This window comes from Marmota marmota, unplaced genomic scaffold (assembly GCF_001458135.2).
Source record: "Marmota marmota marmota unplaced genomic scaffold, marMar, whole genome shotgun sequence".
Lineage (NCBI taxonomy): Eukaryota > Metazoa > Chordata > Mammalia > Rodentia > Sciuridae > Marmota > Marmota marmota.
Window position 1 is genome coordinate 40,144,167 of NW_026000037.1, and position 16,581 is coordinate 40,160,747.

At 39.1% G+C, this 16,581-nt stretch overlaps 1 protein-coding gene across 1 annotated transcript in view; it reads right to left on the minus strand.

Annotated features, from left to right (window-relative positions):
• The window catches only part of Neb (nebulin), a 200,620-nt gene that overhangs the window by 27,582 nt on the left and 156,457 nt on the right, over nucleotides 1-16,581 (minus strand). The window contains exons 123-136 of the mRNA XM_048812256.1: nucleotides 16,366-16,470; nucleotides 14,181-14,285; nucleotides 13,722-13,829; nucleotides 10,780-10,884; nucleotides 10,216-10,320; nucleotides 9,791-9,895; nucleotides 9,056-9,160; nucleotides 8,856-8,966; nucleotides 8,105-8,215; nucleotides 7,760-7,861; nucleotides 7,548-7,652; nucleotides 2,861-2,971; nucleotides 1,821-1,925; nucleotides 1,159-1,263 (exon numbers count right to left, since the gene is read on the minus strand). Of these exons, the coding sequence (XP_048668213.1) occupies nucleotides 1,159-1,263; nucleotides 1,821-1,925; nucleotides 2,861-2,971; nucleotides 7,548-7,652; nucleotides 7,760-7,861; nucleotides 8,105-8,215; nucleotides 8,856-8,966; nucleotides 9,056-9,160; nucleotides 9,791-9,895; nucleotides 10,216-10,320; nucleotides 10,780-10,884; nucleotides 13,722-13,829; nucleotides 14,181-14,285; nucleotides 16,366-16,470 (1,488 nt within the window). The remainder of the gene's footprint in view (nucleotides 1-1,158; nucleotides 1,264-1,820; nucleotides 1,926-2,860; nucleotides 2,972-7,547; nucleotides 7,653-7,759; nucleotides 7,862-8,104; nucleotides 8,216-8,855; nucleotides 8,967-9,055; nucleotides 9,161-9,790; nucleotides 9,896-10,215; nucleotides 10,321-10,779; nucleotides 10,885-13,721; nucleotides 13,830-14,180; nucleotides 14,286-16,365; nucleotides 16,471-16,581) is intronic.

Here is a 16,581-nt window from a genome sequence, read left to right on the forward strand (position 1 = left end):
AAAAAAAAAAAAAAAAAAAAAAAGAATATTAGTTTGCAGGGCTGGGATTGTGGTTCAGCGGTAGAGCGCTTGCCTAGCATGGGTGGGACCCGGGTTCGATCCTCAGCACCACATAAAAATAAAGGCATTGTGTTGTGTCCATCTACACCAAAAAAATAAATATTGAAAAAAATACATAAATTAACTTATACTATGTATATAAAAACTAGTTTGCATGTTGAATGAATTATTAATAAGCTTAACATTATCAAAAGAATTGTAAGGCTGTTTTTTTAATATTTATTTTTTAGTTGTAGTTGGACACAATACCTTCACTTTATTGATTACTATGTGGTGCTGAGAATCAACCCAGGACCTTGCCTGTGCTAGGGGGATGCTCTATTGCTGAGCCACAACCCCAGCCCCTCATAAGGCTATTTTACAAGTTAAATTTCCTCATCCTTATAACACGTTATTAGGAATGGGGGAGCCACATAAATATTCATATTTCATAGAGAAGTTGAAAGACAGAGGCAAAAGCCCTTGTTCACACAACACCTTAATGGCATTGCTCAATCTCAGCTCTGGGTTATAACAAGACATTAGATAGTGGTCTAGGGGCATATGCTACTTTACACAGGACTTGAGGACATAGTTCTCTGATTAAAATCCAAGGGGGACCTAAATAGTAATGAATTTATTATATAGAGGTCATGGGATAACAAGTTCTTTCCTCTGAAATCTTCAGTTATTTTATAAATTTAGCAATCTCTTAAAAATCCAGACATTCCTTCAAGGTAGAATGATCATGTCACTTCCCTGATTAAAATCCTCCCAAGACTCCCTACCATCCATTAATGTATCCTAACCTGGGAACAGACATACGGGTTGCTGTGAGGGGTTGTCACCCTTGCAACACAATCATTGTTCTCCCAGCTCTGAAAGTAGTCTGAATAACACATACCACGTACATATTTCTCTACTATATGCAATTGCTATTATAATTTTAACAAAAATGTATTTCAAACTATTACTAAATTCAAAGATTCTTTATCTTTGTACATTTATTTTCAAACAATGGCAATTAAAAGCATCACTCCCATCCTGAGGGGAATTCAGGAAGTTTTTGACATTGAGACAAAGGCCCAGCAGGTGAGAAGCCAGTCTTGATTGACTTACTATACTCTGTAACTCTGTGGCCTCCTTTAGGTGAAGCTGCTCCAGGTTATCAGGGATTGTGTGGTAGTGGCCTTTACTCTTCTCGTAGTTCTTCTTGTACTGGTACTGAGAGGGAGGGGACAAAAAGGCACCTCAGTGGAAAAGCTGCTTAGTTTCCTAATTTTCCTCTTTCGCTTAGACATTTGCACAGCAGCATTGTCAAGACCAAGCTAAAATTTGCAGACATTAAATGGAGAAGAGGGGTTAAAAAAATATTTTAAAAGATAGAAGACCCCAGTTTATTATTGTCATTTATTACCAGATGTAAACACTACTTCAGCTTCTTCAAAGTAGGTGTTATAAGTTCAAAGTTCAAAATGAAAGAACTATTTCATATGATAGTTCTATGTCCTTGGAAAGGAGAAAAGGGAATGGTTAATTGGGGAGAAAAGAAGATTGAAATATTCTAAAAACAGAAGCACTTTTACATCCTGAGAGGTGTTATAGTCAGTGGAGAATTGATAGGTTAATGCAATTTGGGAGAATACACTCAAATAGAAGATCAGCTTTGCAATAAATGCAATATATCAGTAGCAGAGATGGAGATACATGTGAGCTCAGAGAAGGACTGGAGTTGCAGATGGGTGAAATAAGTTATTTCTGGAACAAATGGTTGAACTTACAGAACTAGCAAGTTGACTTGTATTTAGAACATGATTCATTATCAGAGATTCCTTCATGTCAGTCACAGGTTTGTGAAGTTTCTTCAGGTCAGCCTTATACTTAACCTACATATTAAGAGAGAGAAAAAGGAAATTATAGAAAATGGAAAATGGCACTCATGGAAATCCCAGTAAAATATCCCATTATGAAACAAATGTTAGAGGTGTTATGAAAAACCATACCATGTTCACAGTAGTCAAAAGGTACAAACAACCCAAGTGATCAACAGATCAAGGGCAAAAAAAGTGATGTGTACACACATGGAATATTATTCAGCCATAAAATGGGATGAAGTTCTGATACATACTACAATATGGACGAACCTTGAAAATGTTATACTAAAATAGGCCAGACATAAAAAGACATATTATATGATTCCATTTATTTAAAAATTATAAATTAAGCAAATATGTAGAGATAGAGAGTAGAGGTTTCCAAGAGCTAAGTAGAAGAGGGGTTGCTTAATAGAGACTTTTTGTTTGGAGTGATGAAAGGGTTTTGGAAGTAGTGGGTGGTAGTTGAACAACATTGTAAATGTAATTTATGCTCCTGAATTATATATTGAAATATAATTAAAAGGGCAAATATTATGTTACATATTTACCACAATTAATGCTAAGTGAAATAAGCCAATCCCCCCAAAATAAAGGCTGAATGTTCCCTCTGATATGTGGATGCTAACACACAATAAGAGGTGGGGGTGGGGGAATAGAAGTTCATTGGATTAAGCAAAGTGAAATGAAGAGGGGGGGATGGGAATAAGAAGGACAGTAGAATGAATTGGACATAACTTTCCTATGTTCACATATGAATACACAACCAGTGAAACTCTACATCATGTACAACCACAAGAATGGGGTGTTAATTAGAGTAAGTTATACTCCATGTATGTAAAATACATCAAAATACACTCTACTGTCATGTATATCTAAAAAGAGCAAATTTTAAAAATTAAACAAAAATTTTAAAAATCAAACAAACAAACAAAAAAACCCCATACCTCACTTGCGAGATTATTGGCATCTTTCATGACTTTGTAGAGCTGGCTGTCTTTTGGATTATATTTTGGAGTCTTGCCCTTCTCTTTGTCGAAATTTTCTCGGTATTTAACCTAACGGCAAATGCAAACATCCAAATTATTCCTGAACATCAACAAATTTGGGAACTAAAGAATAGTGGAAACATAAATGCCAAAGAATATTCATATTATACATAAAGAGATCATATAACTTATCATCCAATTTGAGACCTTTTTAAGAGAAAAAGAAGGCACTGTTAATAATTATTAATCTTGTTGGGGCAACAATGAAGCAAGTACAAGATCCAGTGATTTAATATTGGCCTTGCTCATTTTTATATTATCTAGAGGTATGAAAAATATGAAAGGACTTCAGGCTAATTTCAGAGAAGCAATCTAATGTACTTATTTTGGAGTGGTGCGGCTCTCCTAACTAAGGCAAAACAAAAAAACTCTTTAGGCCTACTGTAAGGACTTGGAAGAGGGGTTGTAAATGAGCAGGAAGGTCGAGAAGTAAAAAAAAAAAAATCTATTAAGTTAAAGAACTTATTTTAAAATAGTACTTTGACTATATCATTTTAAATTTTTTAGACTTGGCCAAAGATGGCATAACTTCTAAGTAAAAAAAAAAGAACAGATTCTGAGTGTTAATGGCTTCAATTATTATTTCAGGTTTGAAGTAAGGAAAAAGTAAGATACTTTAGCATAAGGAGAAAACATTAAATGTACTTTTAGGATACACAAAAGGATACGCAGAGGATTAAATATCCTCAATTTTAAAGATCAGTACAACGCCTACACTGATAGTTGCTCAACAAATATTTGCACAGAAGGAAGAGACAGTCATTATGCCTACATAAAATACGTAAAGATGATTTACTTATCAGGAGAATTTAACTGAATAACTGACAGAAACTCTTCCTTATTGAAAAACAGATGGGTACCTTAGTCCATAATATAGGAGGATTAAGTTCAGAAGTAGAATGCCATCAGTTACATACTCTAGGAAGATTCAAAATGAATTATTTCTAGATATGAGCCAACTGAAAGGGCAATATTTGACTCTTGGGAAACCTAGAGTTGCTGTTACTGGTGAGATGAATGTCTCATTCAATAGGAAGTCAGCATACCAGGATCCAGTCACCAGGATATTTCACTGTGGGCTTTTAAAACCAGTATCTTTCATGCTCCATCACTGTACTTCCATTCTCTACAACTTGACGTATCCAGCAAAACAGACACAAAGAGAAACTACTCAAATGCTAAAAACAGGGATAAAAAGCATCCACAGTGCTGAGACTCATTCACTTTGAACACATCCATAATAAGAATGCAGAGAAAAATCAAGCACACACAACAGTACAGGGGAAGGCAGGCACACTCAGAGGGGAAGCAGAAACCCCACGTCACAGCAAAACAAAATGTGAAGAATACTACAGTGGTTCTTCTCTGAAAGAAATTCACTCTTAAAATGAAGAAATAGAATAATCTGTAAAGGAAAGCCAGAGGTGGGGAGCTGGTGTCTAGACCAAAAGACAACTTCTCCTCAGGGATATAGGAACCCAGAACATAAGAGATATTCCTCCAAAGCAGCAAAACACCAAAGAGAAAGTAAAACAGATGCAAAAGAGCTAGACTGAGGTGTAAGAGCAGCAGAGGACTGTCTGGGGGGAGAAGAAAAGCTGATGCTTCTAGAAATATGCTAAAAGTCCTCTTTCTTTTATGAAACAACTTGTTTTGAAGACATTTATTTTGAAGAGCAGCAGTTCTATTGGTTTTACTTTAGTTTCTTTAATTAATTTCAACTTAATTTTCCAACTTTTTAATTAAAAAAAAAAGTTGATGCCTCTCCTCTCCAACAAGAGAGCTGCAAGCAAATACAGCGTAGCATAACTGCTAACATGAATCTGCAGCACTTTGAACCTTCCGTTTTGACTGGGTCTTCTTAAGAATTACTACCTCTTGAAAGATTAGGACACACATCAGATTCAGGAGTTTAGTAATTTGTAGAATGGGGTTGGACTAGATGATAAGCATGGTAATACTGCATACATGTGGCATTATGGAACAGTAAAGCCTTCTAGAATGTTAACCATGGAAGCCTGGGAGGTAACTATACCATGCCACAGACCAACAAGTAGCACCACCAGTGTTCTGTCATCCCTCAGGCTCAGATATTGGGCCTATTATGGATGTGGTACAGGAAGGTGATTATGAATTAATTTCCTTTCCAAAGCTTAATTGTATTTAATAGTCTAACATCTAATTATTCAGCTCTTTTTCAGGGAATTATGTATTAGTATTTGTAAAGATGGAAGAACAGGCCTAAATTATTAAATTGCTTACTGTGAAGACTGTAAAGCACGAAGAAGCTGTGAATGAAAACATTTTAAGTAGTTCATTCTGTTGATTCATAGTATATCTAAACTGAGAGTCTCTACTGAGTACCAGCCTTAAATACCTGAAATATTAGCAAGGGTAATTAACTTCAGAAGAAGAGGAAGTTTTCTGTTTGTTTTAATTTTTGTGGTGCTGGGGATCAAACCCAGGCCATCACGCATGCTAGGCCAGTGCTCAGTGACTGAGCTAATTTCCATTCCTTGAGGTTTCCTTTGTGTGGTTGGAGATGAGATCCTCAATTTGTTTTTATTTCATCTTTTAATTTGATAAAGGACAAGCAACCTAAAGTTGCTGAGAGGAGAACATTTCCACATCTGCTCTTTCTGTTCCAGGGGATAAGTTTCATGCAGGAAAAGAGGGGTGTGTGCAAAAGTATATCCTTCAACAAATTTCCACAGCATTCTACACGTTCCAACATGAAATCAACAGAGAAAAGTAGAACTTGGTCAGTCCTCTGACAGAGACCAAGAAAAGAAGACAAGAAAAAGAGAAAGACAGAGATATTGGCTTGCTGATGTCAATCTTACATCACTGATGAGTACATTAATTTTCTTAAGATGCCTCATCATAGGGGTGTCAAAAGATGCAGCGCCGTGCCCGGGCCCTCTCTTTTGGTCTTTGAGGTATTCCGCCTAGAGTATGTAGTGAGATAGTAAAGTCAGAATGGGGAGGTCCCTTTGGGTCAGGGGCCACACCATGAAGCTGTCAAACCAGATGCAAACCTTTTTCATAGGAAGTGAACACAGAAAGATGAGCTCATAAAAGGATCTGATTGTGTCCCCCCCCCCGCCCCGCCACTTATTATTTTTTTGTACAGGGGATTGAACCCAGGGGCACTTAACCATTGAGCCATATCCTCAGCCATTTTTTCTTTTTCGAAACAAGGTCTCACTAAGTTGCTGAGACTGGCTTTGAACTTGAGATCCTCCTGCCTCAGCCTCCCAAGTTGCTGGGATTATAGTTGTATACCAGCTGGGTCCCATTCTTTTTAACATAGGATTCCCTTAGGATTAGAAATATGAGCCTCTTAACCTTCAAAAACTGAAGTTTTCAAAATTTCAACATCAAAGTTGTTTTGAATTTGATAAGGGTATGACTGGAAATTTAAAAACATTTAAACATTTTTATATTGTTATTATATTTCATTAATCTTAACAATTCTGTTTTATTAGTAATTTTAAATTTTATCTCAGATACAATTCCATTAATTTGTAATAAAAATATTTCATAGGATTTTTAAGTATAGCTATAGAAAATCATATTTGCTTGTTATCAGTCATCTGAACATTTTATCTTTTCATAATTCCAACTTGTTTGTCACTTGCAGTAATACTTTATAGCTTTCTAGAGAGTCAGATCCCATGTTTGGTATTGCTGAAAGTCAGCACATACAACCACCAAATGTATCCCAAACCTATTTCTTCAATCAAATATTTGAAGAGAATGGACCATGAAAAAGAGGGAATTGGTATCTCCAAATTGGAGGGAAAATAAGATTGTTAAGCTCAAGTACTGTGACCAAAATTTCTTCTCTGCAAGGTCATGGGGTCTCTGAGCTTAAGTCCGAAAATCTGTAATAACTTGGGGGTGCTCTAGGTAATTGGTTTCACAAGGGAGATTAGGCAATGTGGCAATCAGCTTTGGGTGACACATTTCTGAGTCCCATCTTCTCAATAACATGAAATCTGCTAGAAAGCAGCATCTTCTTGAACACCCTATGCGTACATACCTTGATGAACACTCATCACACCAAATTGTAATTATTTATCCACTTACAAGTAGTCTGAGGACATTTGCTCATCCCTAGTTCTTAGTCCAGGCATTCAATGATTATATGGTGAAGGAAAGAAAAAAGTTTCCTTCATCTGGTTAGGTGTTAGAAGTTAGAATGTCACGGCTCTTGCACATTAACAAATCTCTCCCAGGTGACTGAAGTATGAATCAGACCCTTAGAAAATAACTCTCACTGCCTGGGGTGATGTGCACTTTGTCACATGATGGTCATTAAGTACACAGACACCTACCTAGGTGTGCACATCCGTACATGGAGGAGTGGAGAGTGAGAAAGGCCTAAGCTGGTTAGAGGAAAATGAGATAAGGTCCTCAGCATTCTTGCCATGATGTGACTTTTCAAAGCTCTGCAGTGTGATTAAAGATCCAAAATCTATTTTGGTTGTTAATATTGCACTTTCATTCTGGAAATCACTTCGTTCTGCAAGGTTTCTAAAATCTCTTCACACTAGAGTCGCCACTTCACCATCTACCTTACCTGGCTGCTCAGCTTGGCTGCCTTCTTAGCCATCTCAATGTCTGGGCGACCCAGCATGCTTAACCCATGGCTGCCTTCTTTGCGGTGCTTGGCTCTGTATTCCACCTGAATCGAAGAGAGCCAAAATAGGCAAAGCATTCTTGCTGATGAGTGCCTTTTACTACTTGTTGGCAGTAGCCACAGGACCAGGGACATTTTAACTACACCCTTACCTCACTGGCCTGTTTGGCTGCCTGCGTGGCCTTCTTGATGTCTGGCCTATCAGCCACTGTGGTATAATGCAGGTTCTCTTTGGCATCTTTTTTGTAAGCAACCTTTATTTAGGGAAGTAAATATTTACTCACTTGAGATACGTTGTCTTCCCAAAAGTCCCCATTAAGCATGAACAACCTTTTTATTTAAAACCAAACAAATTCCCATCACCTTATTTATTTATTTATTTATTTTGACTACTAGGTATGAAAGTTCTGGTGAGCACATGCTGGAACAAGAGCATGCACCAGTTTGGGGTCCACTGCCTCAAGTGGGCCCTGAGGATGTCAGGAGGGGAAACATACGTCACTCTGCTTCTTGGCCACTTCCATGGCATGTTTCACCTCGGGAGGTTCCTGCATGATGGAGTAATTGGATTTTCCCTTCTCCTTGACAAACTTCTTTTTGTAATTTGTCTAAACAGAGTGAGACATTACTCATGTTAGTGGAGGAAGCTGGGAGCAGAATTGTTTTATGTGAGGAACTCTCAAAACTCTCCAAGAAAATCCATGGCTCCCCATTTTGGCATTCTGGCCCATATTCTGGTTCTTCCCTGTCATTTCTGACCTGGAACCCAACAATGGAACCATCTAGCAATCTTTGGAGAACTGAATAAAGTAGATTAAACCTTTTTTTCCCATTGTTTCTACCTTTTATAAATATAAAACGATACAAAGCTCATAATTCCATGATTATACATTATAAGGATACAGTGGCCAGAGATTTACCTCTTAAGAAATGTGTCAAGTTTAAAAATACGAGAGGCCACTCTTAATTGACAATGTTTTCTTCCACTATTAACATTAATATTAGTTACATCTTATATTCTAGATAATGTGGCAAAACCCACATCTGCCATAATTATCATAATTGGAAAACCAATAAATACTGGATCATTTTAAAACTAGAGTTGAGGATTCACACAGGTGTTGATGGTAAGAGTTAAGCTACATAAAGGAGAGCACTTGTATGCAAAAGGGTATCAGAAAGTCTTTCACCGGTTCCTCAGGTGAAGTGGCATTGCTGCTTCTAAGAGTCCTGTGGCTAGCCACTTACGTCACTGACATGCTTGGTCACTTTCTTGACATGAACCGTGTCCAGGGTCTCTGGCAGTGTAGTATATGAGCCCTGGGCCAAGTGCTTCTTGACATGGTCCTTGTACTTGTTCTGGGGGAATCCAGAAAGATGGTGTTAAGGTATCTGCCCGGCACCTTAGCCCATGATGGAAGCAGAGCATATTGCTGTTGGAGGATTACCTCGGACACCAGATGGCTGACAGTCTTTGCCAGGAGGATCTGAGGAGTGTCAGGCACAGCATGGCAGGTTCCTCTTTCCTTGACATGTTTCTCTTTGTATTTCAACTATGGGAGTGAAAAAATATTTTTCTTAAGCTTCTCTGAATAACTTGTATATTTTTATTAAACCCCCAAATCTTATAGCTGGGAGAATGGCATCAGTAACAAACTAGAAACACTAAACCCTAGTTTATAAAAGATTTGACACTTGGAAATCCTGAGAAATATTCAAAAGGGTGTTTTCCTTATTGCTTGCAAGTTGAGGGTCTCAGGATGGATCTTCAACCGACAAACATTAGTTGAGAGCATTCTCTTCTCAAATACATCTCTCCGCCCTTCCATCAGCCCAGGGAGGCATTGTTATTCCCCCCTTACCAATGAGGATCCTATAGAAAAGAAATGACTGTTTCTACATAGAATCAAGCCAGGTCTTCAGATTCCTAATTTGTGTAGTGTGAACTGCCTCATGGTACAGTATAAACCAAAACTGTCACCTGGGTTTAATAGCCTTGTCATGGCTGCACCTGACCCAATCACATCACTGGTGTCCACTGAGTGCATGGCTATGTTTTAGGACCACACCTGAATTCCTACAGAACAGATCTCCTCTGCCTCTTCCTGGGTGTCCCTGGAGACGGTGCCACAGAAGATGATCCAGGGTGAGGTTAGGCATCATGGAAGGGACTGAATACTTACATCACTTTCTATTATAGAATTCCTGAGGGCCAGCACCATGTCTTTGTCATCAGTGACAGAAAGCTTGCAGCCCTTGAGGAACTCTCGGTCCAGCTTATATTCAAACTGTGACAGAAGAAAGGAAGACGAAGTGGGTCACAGGCACAGATGGAAGCTGAGCATCTGATGAAACCTATGGGGAGCCTTTTTTAGGAGACGATGTGGATGTGTTCACAGAGTGAGGGGAGGGCTGCCTGGCCCCCTTCTGCATGCTGGATTCCTTCCCAATCCAGCAGCCAGGGCCAGGATCAGGACTGTGCTCTCCCATCCCACCTTCCCCCAGACCCTCCCCAGCCTCAGTCAGGAGTCTGTGTCCTTGGTGTCTGGGCCCAGAAGAGCTAGCTCAAAGGCCAGGTGGCTCCTTGAGGCTGCCATTCCCTCCTTACATCACTTTGTTGCAGGGATGACTTGGCGGCCTGAATGAAGTCTGGTCGGTCAGGGGTCCACTTCCAGTAGGCTTTGTTGGCTTCATATTGCTTCTTGTAGTCCAGCTGTTTTTAATACCACAGAAAGAAATCACTCAGTAAGCTGAACTCATAAACATCCAAAGCTCATGTTGACATTGACCTGCCATTGTGATAATATTACCATGTGGGATTTTTTTTTTTTTTTCTGGTACCGGGGATTGAACTCAGGGGCACTCCACCATGGAGCCACATCCCCAGTCCTATTTTGTATTATATTTAGAGACAGGGTCTCACTGATTGCTTAGCCCCTATCTTTTGCTGAGGCTGGCTTTGAACTTGCAACCCTGCTGTCTCAGGCATGAGCCATTCTGCTAGGCACAATGTGGGATTTTAAGCGGTGATTAGGTCATGAGGGTTCAGCCCTCCTGAATGCTGTTATTATTGGAGTGGGGGTAATTATCTGGGTAATTACCCAGTCTCAGTTTCTGTCATCATAGCAGCAGAAAACAGACTAAGACAGGCCTGGAAGTTCCTGGAACTTACGTTGGTGTTGACTTTATAGGCATCTTTGGCTGCTTTGATATGAACCGCATCTGGTTTAATGGTGCAGTTAGATTTATTTCTTTGGTAAACTTCTTTATATTTTAGCTGTGGGAAAAAATGGAGTGACAAGGTTAATTTTTTATGGCATCTTACCAAGCATTTTAAAAACTAAGAAATTCGAACTGTGATTATAGTACACAAAACTTTCTAAGATAGAATATTTTAAAAAGAATATTCTGTGAAGAAAGGATTCAACTATGCAGAGGCACAGCTTTCTATCTGAAATCTTAACACCAACACCAGTGCACATTGAAAGTGGTCATCAGCGTTACCCCAGGATTTACTTCCATGAGCTTGTGCTGAGAGGGCCGATGGACAGCTCTCCATGCATGTCTTCCCTTCCCCAACTCAGAAAATCCTGAGTTCAGAACATCTTGAGAATAGCTATTAGAGAAGATTTCCCCACATCAGCCCACCTTGTTAGAATTTTAGTCTTGCTCCCACAATTCTTGCTGCTGTTGAGTCACGTTGTAATTATTTATCTGTCTACTCTACTAGCTGGACCATCTAAGGGTAAAGGTTTGGGGTCATTCATTATGTCATTCCTAGTGTACAGCACAAAGAAACTCAGTAAACATTTGAAGAATGAATGAACTGATGGATGCAGTCATCACCATTGTCATTGCTAGAGTGTGTCTACCAAGTTTGGGTACCTGGAGGTTGGGAAGAATGGGTGGGGCGCAGGGAAGGCTTGGAGTGTCTGCAGGCCCAATACACAGCTTCTAGCTTCATCCATATTTCATGGCCTCCTAAATTTCATGGTCCTGGGGCCCAATCTAGGCTTTCTCATTAAATTATTGGGGAAGGATCCCAGGTTTTAATGTGATTAAAGCCAAAATAAACTGATCTAAAGGAGCCATTATAGGATTTACTAAATGAATCATAAGAATTACAATTTGGGGGGGGCTTTACCACAGACCTAATTTGCTAATCAATATTTTTGAGGAAAAGGCCTATAAATTAATAGTTTAGATCAGGACCCCAAGATCTTATAATCATGAAGTTTGAGGAAATTAATATAGAAATTCTTCATTTTTCTTCAGTGTTAGGGAATGGGCTGTCCCACATTAAGGGATCTACTTGATGGATGTTTATGAATACCTAATGTTCATGTTTATAGTACCAAAACCTATGTTTTCATATATCTCAGATGCTTCATATATCTCAGCTTTCTTAACCAGTGCACTGAATGCATTTGTTGTTTTGCATGGTGACTCAGGGTCATATTTATTCATCTATTGAATAGATGAGTCTCTGGCTATAGTTAAGACTTTGGGATAGGGATGAGCAATTCCACAACTGCCTTGACTCTTCTTCCTAGTGCCCAGGCACTTATGTAACCATGGAATTCTTTAAAATGTTGAAATTTTTTTTCAACCAAAATGACGGTTTTCAACCACAGAATCAAGCCAAATATCTGAAACTCAGGAATACAACTTCTCTTCCAATTCAGAATATTAGGATAACAACAACTAGTTTGTTCCTCTTAGTCAAGATGAAGCTTAGAGTACTAACAGCATTTATGGCACATTGCATATTTTAGAATGGCTTCAACAATATCTCCTGTTCCACATGCTTTTCTGCAATGTGGCTCTGCCAGTTGTTCAGAGATGGCATGTTTCGCTGTACCTCTTGCTATAGTTTGGATCTGGAATGTCCCTGAAAGGCCCATGTGTTACAGTCCTGTCCTCAGTCCATGGTGTTACAGGGAAGTAGTGAAATCTTTAAGAAGGGAGGCCTGGCCGTGGGGGGTGGTCTTCTGCATTGAGGGCATGTCCTTGAAAAGGACAGTTAAAACCCCAGCCCCTTCCTCTTTCTCTCTTTTGTGTCCTGGCCATGAGGTTAGCAGTGTGCTGCCTTGCAACAGGACCAATCAATCAGGGACTGAAACCTCCATAACTGAGGGCCAAAAATCAACCTTTTTTTTCTTCATAAGTTAACATATCTCAGACATTTTTTATGGGAGAGAAAGCTAACTAATGTACTTCTTGATTCTGAGAGTATAAAAGATGGAAAAAAAAATGATGCAGTGTCAGTTCTAGGAGTAGCCCTAACTGACCCGGAAGCTTTTACTTCCTGCCTCTTGGTCCCGACCACTATACTGTGTATGAGATGTGCAGGCACATGGAGAGGCCATATGCATAGGTCCTTACTTATTCAAGAGCCAAGCTCCCAGCCCATAGCAGTCATCAATTGTCAGCTGTGTGAGCGAGTTACTGTATGGATTCAGTTGACTGCCACCATCTTGAGTTGAACTTCCATGACTGTCCCAGAGTAACCTTAGTCAGTTTTCTCTGCATGGTTTCCCAGTATGTAAATAGACAAAACCATGGTATATCTATTTCTTCAATCGGACTCTAACACCAGGAATGTTCCTGACTCTTTGACATTATCTTAGGATAAACCAGGGACATTCAAATTGAATAAAGTCTCTTTATCCTGACTAATATATATATATATATATATACCCTTCCTCCTGACCCAAATCACAGGGATCTACTTGGTCTTGCTGCTACCCAGGCCCAGCTTCTGTCAATAAGTCCTAATAAACTACACTCTATGCAACCGTGGATCTGCTTGCCTTTTTTCTTTATTTTTACTGCAATTATATGCTGGAACTGGATTGTTCTGGAATATCTGCCTTGGATGTCCTGGATTAATTGAGCCTCAGAGTTCTGCCCACAATATGTAGAAAGAACTACTCAGCTATGCCCAGTCAACTCACAGAGTCATAAACAAAATAGAAGACTGCTATTTTTAAGCCACTAAGTTTTAAGGTGGTTGTTTCACAGAAACAACACAGGAAACTGAGCCAGGGTTTGTTATATCACATCAGGAGGAGGCCAAGATGAGAGGGACTGAGAGGCCACTGCAGTACTTACATCGCTGACTTCATCCTTGACCTTGCGGACATGCAGCAGCATGGGTGTGTCATGGATTGTGGTATAGCCCCGAGGCTTGGCCTTGTTGTATTCCAACTTATAAAGTATCTAAAAGAGTTTTAAAAGGAGATGGACACAATGTTATGCTTCTTTTACAATGTACAAATATAAATGCAATTTTTTTTTTTAGTAAACACAGGAAAGAAAATTTAATAAATTCAATGGGTGGGTTAGTGCTCTCTGCTAAGGCCTCTGTGTTTCTCAACTGGTGAGTTGGTCAATTTGGTTAGAGCAATTCTTCACTGTGAAAGAAGAGTCCTATGCATAGCAGACACACAGCATCCCTGCCTTCCTCCCACCAAATAGCAGTAGCCTTTCAGACACATGACAATCCAAAATGGCCCTCCACATTTGTGAATGCCCGAGTTTGTGAATCTCTTCAGTGTTCCCTGTACTTACATCGCTGATTTGTTTGTTGACTTTTGTGGTACGCAGGTGTTCTGGAGTGTCCACGACCGAGGTGAATTTGTCCTTTGTCTTTTCATAATTTTTCCTGTACTTGATCTAAATTGTTGAAGAGAAGAATTAGTTCACTCTAAGAAGTAGAATAGAGAACTTTAAAAATATAATGAAACACCAGAGTGGGATATAGTGTCACACAACTTTCACTTTAAATCCTAATTAGAATTGTTGAAGATAAATTTGCACTTGATAGCAATTGTATAGTAGAGTGAACAGATAATAATCTATTTTCTACACATGGAGTCCCTGAGAGGTTAGGACACTGAGTCAATGGAACCTGTAGAATGAATCTCAGAGCAACTTGTTCTTCAGACTCTGAAAAGTACCATTGCACTCACAATGTACTGTGTTAAGTGTTTACAGTCTCTTAAAGGATTTTTCCATATCAAAGATAAAATAGATATAAAATAGGAAATGAGTGTATACAGTTTGAAAAGTATTTATCATTTAAAAAATAATTTGTTTTTATAATTTTCAAATCACATGCACACAAGCTGTTTTAAGCAAGACAGATACAGACAGCTTAACAAAATCTCATGCACAACTATTTGATGATCATATATTAAGGCCAACGAGAAAGTTTAGGCAAACAGGATGTTTATGGAGAGAGTCTTCCTCCTCATTGTGTGTGTTGAGTTGATGGCAAACTAAAATAATAAAACATCTTGCTAATTCAAAAGATTAAAATTTGGGGATGGGGAGGATCTGAGAAAGTGGCATTTTATTAACATTATATCTGTAGTTAAACATTACCACTCTTTATTGCTGCTCCATATTTACCTTTCAGCCTGTGATGGAAAGGTGGTCGCATGTGTTTCCACTGGCAATTTTAGAAAGGCAATTTTATCAGCAACACTGCTAACAAGTGTGTGAAAACAAAAATGCTGGCAATAATATAGCAATTCAGCATCACACTCAAAAGGCACCGTGAATATAAATAATATTCAAAGAGCTGCATGGAAATCCTCATCTCTCCCAAATGGGACAGTTGCAGTGATAATTGAACAATGGGAAAATTAGATGAAAACATTAAATATTCAGACCTTTAAATGCTGTTGACTAATTCTAAATCCACAGTCTCTAAGGAATCTATTTCTTTGAAGCAAATACTGAAAAAATATAAATTGATATTATACTAATTTGGAAATAGCATTTGAAGGAGGCTCAGATAATTTTTCTAGGACTTTCTAAAGCATCAGGTCCATATAGATGATGGCTCTTCCATCACTACCTTCAGCCACGTTGAGTTCATTTATAAGGAATGAATATTTATGCAGCTTTATCATGTGAAGCCAGCATGGGTAGGGAGCAGAGACCAAAGAAAGCATAAAAGGGAACGCACCTAAGAATCTAACCTCCTCCCTCACACCCTTCAGACATTACCTGGCTCCACATGTGTGAATTGTAGAGAGCAGTCAACATATCTGGACGCAGAATTTCATTACATCCTTGTTTCAGAAGCATCTTGGCACTAGATTTATATTTTCTCTGTCCATGCAAAGAGCAGTGAAGCACAAAAGAGACTTATGAAGACAGAAAAGGACACGGCTCTATATCCCAGTCACCTCTGAGTGAAGAGATGTAGGCATATATGCTTTGTGCCCTCACATGGCTGTGTGGGTGAAGGGGCCAGATACATGACAGTGGTGAGCGCAGTGACTGACGTATTGATGGCTGACTGTCCAGAGTCCTTGTCAACAGGAACGACATAGCTAGTCTCACTTATGTTACTACCAAAAGTGTCTTCCAGTGAAGACATCATAGGAACAGAAAAAGACCATCGGGAGTTTGGTTTTTTGTCCTCCATAATTTTTGTCTTATTTTAGTTTTATAACTTGGTTTGCAACTGACATTTGCAAAGAAATTGTGTAAAAGAAAATAACTTGTGGGAGGACCTAGTCCTCATTTCCATCTTCACCACAGCACAAGTGAGGACACAGAGCACAGACTGGCACACTCAAATAGCTCATGGGCTCTTTGGGTGGCTACACAGATACTTAGAAACAGAACAGCTCAATATCATAGGCAGAACCTATGACATCCTTGCAGCAGACGGGACGACACCTCATGAGAAACCCGGAGCACAATCTGCCTGGACCATCGGCCAGCCCCTTCACAGTACCTGGCTGATCTGGTCGCCTGCGGTCTTAGCCAGCAGATGTCTAGGCTCATCGACTACCAGGTGGTATTTATCTTTCCGCTGCTCATAATCAGCTCTGTATTTTTTCTGCTCAAACATCATATCAAATTATAGCAAGAGTACAACTTCAAGGCCACAGAGAAATGTCCCAAGGTAAACACTCCAGAGAGCCAGAAACATATCATTTTTAGAAGTGGC